Raw genomic sequence first — 11,223 nt, 5'->3', positions numbered from 1 at the left:
CCTTTATTGATTTCACAACAGATTAAAGTGTAGAGAGAGGGAGAGAGAGAGTTTTGGGAATCACATGTCATCACAACAGGTTGATGATATTCAGTAGAGCTCCTATGATTCATTGCCCTCGTCCACCAGGTCGCACATGGTGTCCACCAGGTCTTCCATCAGTGCATAAACCTGCCAGGTAGATAGATTCATACATGAGATACATCGGAGTATGGACACCACTGGTCCTTCTGTGAATTTTCCGTAAAGATGGAGGACGACTCACTTGAGGGATTTCGAAAAAATGTGATAACTTAAGCAGCAGAAGCGAAAACATGCAACCTAGTACGACTTAAAGGGACTCTTACCTTTGTTGCATTTTTACACTTTTTTTGGATAAGGTTAAATTGGTATTAATAAGGTAATGACACTCTAAAATGCAAGACAGACCCACCAGGAGTAAAAACAAACAATTACTTCACTCTCATAATATTTAGTGAAAACTTCAACCAATAACATTCTTCGGACCGAAGGACCTTATTGGCCGACAGACCTGTCTGTTTGCTGCATGGACATGCAGGTTTTCCGTCTGCTTCTTGTGGCGCATTCGGGCCCGCGTCATCAATATATACGTATATCATATATATGTGAATGTAAATGTATATAACTTACCGGTGCTTCTGAATCCGAATCCATTGCTTTGGTAAACAAAAACTCACGTGCGTGCGCGGAGGCAGTACCTTGTAAGTCTGCTTGTGAATAAAGTTTCTTCAAAAAAACACCGCGGATGGGAACGAGGGGGTGGGGCATTGGAGGAAGGCGGGATGATTTGAATGGGCTGTAATTCTCAAATGCAACAAAGGTAAGAGTCCCTTTAACACAGACTACTACATTTTCCAGAATGCAACTGCGTTTGACTCACTGGACAATGAAAAATGGCAACACTAGATATCCCAGACTTTAAATCTCTGTTTGGTTCGACCTCCCAAAACAACGAACCCTACTTTTCCCTCAATGAAACCAGACGGTGTCTTCCATTAGATAAACGAAGAAGAGTCAACATTACAGCAGATCCTGACTTTTCATTCAAAGTATTGGCTGAGCTGCTACCCAACCTTCTAAATAACCAGACAAGACAAAAATAGCCAGTGATGAAAAGTATTAGCTGTTGAAAGCGATGGGCTGGGCACGTTGTCACTGAGGAACAGGCTCAGGAATACAGTTGCTGCTACAAGGAGGCCGTAACCAATTTGATGTGAGTGACTGTGTATGTAACATGTGTGTTTAATCCCGAGTGAGGGGTCTGCTTGTGGTACATGTGTTAACGTTTCCAGATTTTGGCTTTGAGATAATTGTGGATCATGGGTCCAGCTTTGCAGAAGCAGGCAAGTTTGGCAAAATGTGGGACTCTCAGCCAGGTGATCTGTTTAAAACTTCCGAGCAGCAGTTGAGTCCTCATGATGATTAAACTGGATTTAACTTTGTAAATTGATTGGATTGCCCCTTTAGAATATTATTATTAAATAATGAATTCACAAATTATTGAAGGACTGACCTTTTTGTGCAGGAGCTTTGTGTAAATCTTCATCATCCTCTGGTCCACTTCAACAGGAAGTTCCACAACGTTGCTTTCTGGACTGGCTTCCGGAAGTGGGACAGACTCCTTCAATGGCTTTTCCTTGCTGCGCTTTCCCACTTCATCTCTTCTCTTCCCCTTCTTTTTGCTCTCCTTTGCACACAACATAGACAGACAGGGGACATATAGTTTACTGGAAAATGATCCTGACGTTTTGTATTGAGCGTGCAGGATGACCAGATGACCAGTTGCCGAGTGTTTGTGTGCATCTTGCGTGATGAAAAACTACCTCTCACATATTTGATTGTGTGTGATACTGTAGTGTATGAGTTAATATATAGCTAGGTGTGTGTGGGGGGAGGGACATTTGGCTGGGACCAGTCCAGGTCCTATAAATTCACACCCTGGGCGCACATTTGGAGAGCAGGTGCACATTCTCACACCGTGTTCTGTCACGATGGTGCTCTGTGAGTAATAGGCCGTACCTGACCTATGATTCAACGTTCAAGCGACACACGGAGGAGAAAATCTCAGCAAACTGCACAGAAAGGCTTGTGATATATTCTGAATGGCTCACAGTTCAGACATGAACCATTATAAGAGAGATGTAAGGTCCTGGCAGGGGCGGATCCTGGCCCCAGCTGAAATCTGATTGGTCCCTGCCTTGCTAGTATTCTTTCTTTTAATAAAATGGCCCCTTCATCCTTTAGTAATCCCCGAATAGGGAAACTAGACAATATGCTTGAGCAAGGAACAATTTACTAAATATATTAAATGATGTGCGGCTTTGTTCAAAGCTATAAAGCTAACAGTAAACAAGGAATGGCTTAAATGTGCACCAATACTGAATCAGTATTTGGATATGATATTGGGCCCTATGTGTAAAATGTCCACTGATTTAGATAAATCCTAGACCACTGGGTCGTGCATGGCCAGATTATCCCCCAGAATATTATTTATGTGGGAACCAACTTACAGGACACAATATCTCATCATTAATGTCTGAGCAACACAGGCAGCATCCATGCTGACGTTCTCAGTCCCTGTTCTGACAAAAGTTATTCAATTTCATATTTGTGAACAGTATGATGCAAACAAGCTGGGTATAATGAGGATGGGTGAATGCTGACTGCGGGAAAACAATCATCTGGATTAAAATGAATGGTTGCTTAGTGGCATCTGGTAGCTTGTTGTCTCATCTGACCAGTCACACACTTCTCTGGGGGAAAAACACTGGATAAGAGAACCTTTTGGATATTGTCGTACATTTAGTAGAATGACTGAATGACAAATGGCGGCTTTTAAGACTGAAAATCTAACGACGCTCATATACTTTTTGCATCTTGGTATGTTTTAGAAAACAATTCTGAAAACCAGCTTACGGAATATGTAATAATATTGCAGATCTTTGAGGCCGTAGTTTGAAGAGTTGTGTGAAGACAGCAGATAATTGAAGGATGAACCGACAACTTGTTTGAAGTGGTGCAGGTGAGTCATGGTTGGATCAACTGAGAGGCAGCTCAGGTTGTCATTTCTTCATACTTCATGCATACTACTAATTAAAATGAATTAAAGTGAATCTGCTGCCACTCAGTGGAATACATTTGATAGTTTTCCATCTCTGTGTTGATGAAGATAAGATAAGATAAACTTTATTGATCCCATGCTGGGGAAATTAACAGCAGCAGATGGTCAGAGGAAGGCAGATATGCAAACAGGTGAAAGTATAAAATATAATAAAATAGGCAATAAAATAAAACATAAATAATCAAATTAAGTGGCACAGAAGGATTGTATGAGGATGTATGCTGAATTGTTTCATTAGGTATGCCTATGTAATTATGTTATAAGTATATAGGCAGGTATGTACAATCACAGTAGTAAACTAAATAGTTTTATACTATTATATGTTTTGATCATATCTTATAACTATATAAAGATGAAGGCTAGGTTGCTGGACATACACGCATACAGTTTTCCTCTCACCTCCACTGTTTTTTCAGATGTTGGTGACCTGGCGCCTTCATTTGCTCTGGATCTCGGCTCTCTCCTCTTCTCCTTCGCAGGTGCTACTCCCTTTTTCTCACTCTTCCCATCTTTGCTCATATCATCGGCATCTGTGATGGAGTAACAGTATTAAACTGCATGAATTCACTATATGTCTGAGTGAAAGTGTGCGAGTCTCACCACCATCAGAGAGGAGCGATTCCTCCGTTTTATCCTCCACTGTTTGTGTCTTGAAGAGGCCCAGCTGGTTTTTGATGAACACGGCCTCACCTTCTATCGAGTCCAGGAGTCTCCTCCACAGCTGCTGTCTACAGGGGGCACCACACACCACCATAACACATGATACAGTACAAGTGTGGGATGCCATGAAAGAGATGCTTTATGACTCACATGGGTTTGTTCCTCACCCTATTGCTGCTGATGTTAGAAGGCGGTGATTCGGTTCAGTGGGTTCAGAAAGCTGCAGAAGCAGAGAGTTAAGCTGTGCCAAGTTTTTTTCTCGGGTGTCCTGGGATGACTCTTGTTCACGCAGAGACAGCACCGCCTTAAGTACGGGAACAAACAAACGCATATATGGTCATAGATGGAGTTCATATTTTTTGGGGAAAAAAAGTTATGTAACAGTATGAACTTATTGAGTCATATTTATGTTATGATGATGGCTATTGATTAATGTATAATTGATTTATGTGTTTTGTGAAGAGAGAGGAAATCAACAAAGGGATGGCCTTCTGTATTCATATAATTTATGTTATGTTATGTCCTGCGCATTTTCTATTATAGAATGTGTATATATATTGTTTTGATGTGTTAAATATTAATTTCAGCATGTCGGTATGACATTGTATGGAAAGTGCATTTAAAGACGTTATATCCTTGAATAAACTCGCTATTTTGTCTCTACCTGTCGAAGAGTATCAACAGAGAGATCCCAGCTGTGTCCTGGATTGACTTCTTCCCACAGTCTCTTTAGGTCCTCTACTGGCTGGTGATGGTACTGCAACTAAAACCACGAATAGAGTGTACATGTGAATACAACAGACAGTATTGTCATGCTTCATGAGTTGATGACGATGAGAAAGAGATTGTGTTTAAATATCCAGTGTGGCCACACTTTCCAATGTTTCCAATCATTAGCTCCCATGTCTGCAGGAAATTAGCTCAGGAAACTTTTAAGACAGACATGCTTTGTCCATCTATTTATCTATCTGCTCTTTAAAAATCAGGCTTATCATGTTCCAAACTTACCCAGTTAAAACAACATTCTTATCACACTGTGTGATGGCTGCTCATACAGCTTCAGACTGACTGGTTTGTGACATACGGCCATGTCAAAATAACCTAATTTAAGGTATTAACAGTTAGAATCTATGATGAGTTAATGAACTACCAAGAATTATTTGGGTAAAAATATGATTGTGATGTTGTAAATGGATGGGGACAAAAAGATAATTCAGGGAAGAGAGAATGGGCTTATCATACTTTTCTACAGTAACATGTCAAAGAGAACAACATGACAAATGGCTCCATTAACTGATTATCTCTAACTGGTAAAAATAAAAAACTGTAAAGAAAAATGTTTGAAACGTCACTGGCACAGGAAATTGAGATGACTAATGCATAATGAGCAATGTGTCTACAGCTATAGATAAACTACAGGAACAGCCATTACAGAATAATTCTTGCACTGCTGAGGCCCTCAAGAGGATGTGTATGGATACAGTTATACAACAGAACTCCACTGATCACTAAGAAAACTGTACAATTCTTGATGGATATTGTGTCTGCACTGTAGGATTTACCTTTGGGTTTCTGTTTAGAAACCTTTGCTCTTCAGTGATGTAGAGCTCTGCAGGAGAGCTGGGTCTCTCTGGGGTTCGGACCTCATTCACCATCTTGCACGCCATGGACCGACACATTTTCAGCATGACGGTATTTTCCAACCTTGTCTGCTCATGAACACACAACAGACCGCCATTTGTTTCTGTTACAGATCACCTTTGTGCCGTTTATCTTTCTTTTTAACTCTCAGTTTATTTGTAAAACTACCTCGATGAAATTCCTCTGGTCTGTCGTTTTGTCCTGGTAAAGAGCCACTCCCCTTAATGTGACCTGCATGGAGGCTCCTTCAAGCAGCACAGGGTGAGTGTTGAGCTGCAATACTTCCGTATAGATTCCTGGCTTTTCTGACTTGAACATAATCTCTACACGCTGGGTGTCACCTGGAAGAATCACGCCTGGATAGGAGGGGAAGCAAATGGAAAGCAGAAAGACAGACTCAGCACTGGGGGAATTTCATGACAAGCTGATACATTGGAAAACAATGTATGACGTAAGGGTGGTGGCAGCAGGTGTCTGAATTAGTTTGTGTGTGTACCGGAGGAAGAATTGAAGTAGAAGTGCCGACTCTTTGCTTGTGTTGGTGGGTTAGGAAAGCAGTTCTGCCTGGGAAGCTGCTGCCAGCTGTAGAAAATGGCCGTGGTGCCCTCATTGTGCATCTCCAGATGAGAAGAGGGTCTTTCTCCAGTCAGGGCCTCAAACATTATTGTGGTACTGATTCCTACTTCTCCCTGATCAATGAGTGTTGGAGAATACAAGTTGACTTAAGACAAGAGGTAAAAGCCAGCACTCAAAGAAAAAGCTCCACCCCAGAGTCAGTAACAATATTTTAAAAGTTATTTTACTTGTGCAGTGTCAGTTCTAACATGTCATGTGTCCAAATCATACCAAATTCGACACTGCACTTTCCAAGTTTGAAGAAGATACGATGAAAGGTTCTCGAGATATGCGAGCAAAATATAGACAGACAGATATTTCTGAAAATTATAAGATAGAAACAATGTATACGATAAATGTCAGTTGTGTCTTTCTTGACACGCTCCTGATCGATGTTAAGATCCTGTCAACAAAACCTATAACATTCCCAAAGTTTTCTTCGTTTCACAGTGAAAGCCTAAAGCGAAGGCTGCAGGGATTTTTAATCATTTGTTGCTGACTGTAGACATGGTGGCTTAACATTGTTGCAGAAAACCGGAAGAGTAGATCTGGGGAAATTGATCAACGAAAAAGATAAATATGTAGAAATTGTTAAGTTTGCAAATAAAAAACATGAAATAAAAGCCTGCTTCTCTCTGCCACCAAAGGAAATAAAGGCCCGGACCGCTATCGGAGAGATCTCAGTAGTCGTGGTTTGAACTGAAATATATACACACAGACCCGCTCACTGTGTAAAGACCAGTCTGTACCTGGTTATTGACAGAGTTTCCAGTCCACATTGCAAGCTGGCCACAGAACCTCAAGGCAGGAATGAGCAGAACGTCGGACTGAGCTTCATCACTCTGTGCCAGTGGTTCACTGTTAAAGACATGGAAACAAAAAGCAATTGATCGAGCATTTAACTCAATTGATAAGTAGATTGCAACATCAAATAATTAATACTGATTGTGTTTCTTAGTGTCTTTGAAATAGTGACGGCTTTGTAAGCTTAATCTGATAATATCATATCATCAGAAAAGGGTAGGTTATTTTTCTTACAGGTTCTCCTTCTTGTCCTCCTTGTGCTCCCTCTCCTTCTCTCCTTCCCTCTCCATTGAGGGACTTCGACACACCGTGACGGATCTGAACGGCTCGCTAAAGCCGATCACCTCCAGTCCGCTGAGGTCCTATAATCAAAGTGACACAGAGGGGTTGGTTTTCCAGGACAAGGTCAGCTGCATGCTTCCTTTAAACATTGCGGCTGCTATTATGGAAAGGTAATAGCCGACATCCTCTTCACTCCAGTCAATAGATAAATGTTCTGTCCCCTCACACACAGAAAGGCGGCTGATAAGAGGATGAGGAGTAGTGGAACACACTGTCCACCTACCAATGGCAAAGTGAAAGCTTAGGTGTACTTGCAATCCCCTTCATCCTCAAACATTTACATTTGTTCTTTACTTGATTCTAACTGTATATCCAGCAGAGCACTATCACTATTTCACTGTGAGGGTGGACAGAGAGAAGTTAACAATAAGCCCTTTTAACAAAGGAGGGTTTGACATGTCACAGTAGGAAAAACATGGTGAAAATAAAACGAAATCTTTACCAGGGCTCATGGATAGAAGAACAGAGCTGTTGGTGATGTTTTCAGGAACTGTTAATGTGGCTCAGTCTACTTCTAGAAAATGCCCACTTGCTTTCAAGCTCTATCTTGTAATGGACCTGTATTTCATTTTGACTCCATCCATGTGAGTTGTTTCAAACATTTGTTTACTGAAAACTCTCCTCTTTAAGTTCAGTATAAAAATTAAAAAAAGGTGTTGTGATCACAGCAAGCACAATGATAAACAGAAATTAATAGCAGTGTGCTCTCAATGCGGCCCATGGTCCATGTTTACTTGGGTCTTATCTCTCACTGGCTATTTAGATTGTGTTGACATATGATGTAAAGTGTTTGGTTCCCATATCTCTTTAACTGATTTTAGCCTTGGTTTTAATACAATTAATTATGTGTTTATTTGCGATGCATTAGATCGTGTCCTTGAATGTTAAGAAAGACACATTTGAAATAAAATGTATTAAATAGGATTATTATTATTCAACCAATCAGAAGTCAGGGTTATTATTGGTCTAATTAAGCTTACTGCAACTGCTAATTAGTTCTAGCAAAAATGCATGAAATTCCTTTTTTACTATACGGCTCGAACAAAGAAAACCTGGACCTTTCCAATGGAAAACACCTGGTCTTTCTGACTGTGGCAAGTCGAAATGTCTGCTGTGAAAAAGGCCTTAACAAATCCAATTTCTTGTGTCGCTCAAACTTCTCTACATTTCTAATTTAAACTGGAAGGAAGGACTCTCTGTCCTCCCTCTTACCTTTCCCACTTTTTCTCTTGTCTTTTGGTGTCCCCTCCCTTTCCCCCACTGTCTTTCTCCCTCTTTGCACGAATGGCACGAATGTCACAAAGCCACGGGCGAGCCGACTGCTGACAGGACGATCTGTCTCTGTCTGTGTGTCAGAAGGTACTTCAAACCCAAAATCGCCTAAGCATCACATTACCACCAGCACGACACAACACACTGCAACCATTTTCTGTTATTTCACTGGGTCAGGCGTGTGTGTGTGTGTGTTTGATAGACCAAAAGAGGGAACCTTCCCATAATCAACATCTATTACTTTGTGTGTAAACTGGATTAAATGGGTACTGACTTTGCATAGAGGTGCACATCTGTGTTTATTTGTGTTAAAGTGTTTATCCCACACCCTCCTTCCCCTGCTAATGAAGTCATTGTAATTCAGAGACAGCAGTGAGGCAGGTTCTGTCCCTTTTCTTTGGCTCTAGAACGCCACTGGTCCCAAACGCGCTTCTCAATGACTGGACACGCTCCAGATTTCATAACTGTACCTTCTCTTTGTCAGTATGTTTGTGAACAGGCGCGTGTGTTTATGGAACAGCTGCAGGGCTTCATTAATCTCATTATGCAAGTGTGCTTACTAAATGTAAATTTTTCAAGCAATGAAATATATCACAAGAGTATGTGAACGTTCTGTGTGTGTATACAGTGTGTGTATACAGTGTGTGTATACAGTGTGTGTATACGCCAACGCAACCCACATGCACGTGCCTGTGTGTGTGTTTGTGTGGGCGTACATGTGCGTAAGCTTGTCTAACAATGTTCTGTAGTTTGTTCCCTGTAGAGAAAACCCAGAACAGTGTGCACAAAGCTGGATGATCACAGGCTGTCTGTGAGAATACAAACTGTTTATGAGCAGCTAGAAAAGACTAAGTGTCCTGAGGGCGTGAGTGGCCTCAGTGGACTGTGTGGTTGGACAAGGAGTATGAAGTTGTTGGTTTTGATATTAAAAAAAATGTACAATCTCGACCTAAAACACTCAAATGTAATCGGTGTCAATCTTAAACAAGGGATAGGTAAAGCTGCTTCAAACTCACAGAAGAAAAGATGATCTTAATAAATCCCTGGGAATACTTAAGTTTTCTTCGGTATTTCAGTAATCCAGTAATAAGTGTCTGAACATGAATGGGCACATTACAAACAAGAACCTCTCATAATGATTTTTTCATTTCCTTATGGTTCTAGTTTGCCAAAATGTTAACAACCACAGAAGAAACAGTTCTTAAAGTTCATACTTCCGCAAAGGCCCAACAACCCCCTTATAAAACCACATTTAACTTCAATAGATCCAGATCTTTATCTGGATCTATTGAATAGTCCCATAGTTATTGGACTTTTGATGCTGTATTGGTATAAATATTTGAATGTTTAGAAAAATGAATTAAACTTGTGTTACAGGCTTCTTAAGGTCCATGTCCTGTAGAAGCTCCCCCAGCTCCTGGTACTGGTCCTGTAGGTACGCACTCTGCCCCCAAGGCTGAGAGGCTGGATGCAGATTCTTAGCACATCTGAAACCTGGAGGATGACAATGTTCCCACAGAAGGGATACAGTCAGTCTTAGAGTGGCTGAATGCAGGTGTGCATGTGAGTGTGTGTACAGCGTCTGCATTTATGTGGGGGATCTCTAGTCTTCATGATGACTCAAAGTGGTTTACAGCACAGTTTTTTCCCGTCACCCACTCAAACACAAATCCATATGCTGCAATTGCTCAAGCCAGGGATCGAACCACCAACACTCGGGTTAGTGGAGAATCTGCTACAGCTTCTCATCTCTCCCTCTAAATTTTAAGTAACTTCCCAAAAAGAGAACTGTGTCCTCTTCTTCTTTTGTTTGGACAAAACCCGTCATCGCCTGTCTTTGAAATTCTTATTTGAATCTGTTTCAAAGTGGTCACATGTAGTTGGTGGAGACCTTAAGGGTAAATTTATGGAGAATTTTTTATCTGAGCCACAAATATGTCTCCTGGTGAATGCACAACTAATGAAACAGGGTCGATGTTGACACTGTAGGTGAAGACAGGGACACACGTGGAGGTGACTGTGTGTGTCTTTGTGTGTGTGTCCTACCCGTTTCATGCTGTATGCCGCTTGGTTGTCCAATATGTGTGACAGGTTCCCGTCTGCCGCGCTCTGTCTGAGTCAGAGTGGCTCTGATGCCGCTCATTTCGTCCCCATAATGCGGGGGGAGAGACCAAAACTCACTCCCCACGCGGTAACCCTAAGACATACAAGTCAAAATGGGTGAGGAAGAACATGGTAACTGAGCTTAAGTGAGTCAAGAAAGTAGAGAACTACAACGTGAGTGTGACAGATGGCTAAAGTCACAGTAAAAGAGCAGAGGCAAATGTGTTCATACATATCCAGAGTGGATGAGTGGCATGACTTGGGTTAGAAACTCCTTTTGCTCCTGAATTTCTCTGAAATGGTTGTCTTGGTTCATCAGTAACGTCTTGACTGGTCTGTGGAGCAAGTCTTGACGGAGTGGAGAAGAGCAGCAGATAAACAGAGTGGTTGATAGTCAAGCATAAGGCACCGATTCAACAATATCCTGTTCTTTAATTTGCTACAAAGGAGAAACCTGCAGTTGTACTCTGGTTAAAGCTGCAATAATGATACGATAACTGCTCTCAAATCAACTCACCAGATAAATGATGCTGCTGTCGTCTGCGCTGCTTCATATGTGTTTGCCAATTCTGCAGGGCATTACCCTGGATGTTCCTGTGGCCTGAAGAGAGCTCAGGTCCTTTCTCCACAGCCTCACAGTGATG

The 11,223-nt window shown here is 41.4% G+C and overlaps 1 protein-coding gene across 1 annotated transcript in view; it reads right to left on the bottom strand.

The window, feature by feature from the left end:
* Positions 1–102: 102 nt before the first annotated feature.
* Positions 103–11,223, bottom strand: part of mycbpap (mycbp associated protein) — a 13,495-nt gene continuing 2,374 nt past the window's right edge. Inside the window, 15 exon segments of the mRNA XM_061085193.1 lie at positions 103–171; positions 1,535–1,708; positions 3,542–3,672; positions 3,743–3,870; positions 3,970–4,106; positions 4,467–4,565; positions 5,365–5,511; positions 5,612–5,799; positions 5,940–6,190; positions 6,779–6,916; positions 7,097–7,224; positions 9,852–9,970; positions 10,523–10,673; positions 10,812–10,927; positions 11,097–11,223. The exon segment at positions 11,097–11,223 is cut by the window's right edge and continues 57 nt beyond it. Of these exon segments, the coding sequence (XP_060941176.1) occupies positions 103–171; positions 1,535–1,708; positions 3,542–3,672; positions 3,743–3,870; positions 3,970–4,106; positions 4,467–4,565; positions 5,365–5,511; positions 5,612–5,799; positions 5,940–6,190; positions 6,779–6,916; positions 7,097–7,224; positions 9,852–9,970; positions 10,523–10,673; positions 10,812–10,927; positions 11,097–11,223 (2,103 nt within the window).

This window comes from Limanda limanda, chromosome 2 (genome assembly GCF_963576545.1).
Source record: "Limanda limanda chromosome 2, fLimLim1.1, whole genome shotgun sequence".
Taxonomy (NCBI): domain Eukaryota; kingdom Metazoa; phylum Chordata; class Actinopteri; order Pleuronectiformes; family Pleuronectidae; genus Limanda; species Limanda limanda.
This window is presented reverse-complemented; position numbering and strand designations above follow the sequence as displayed.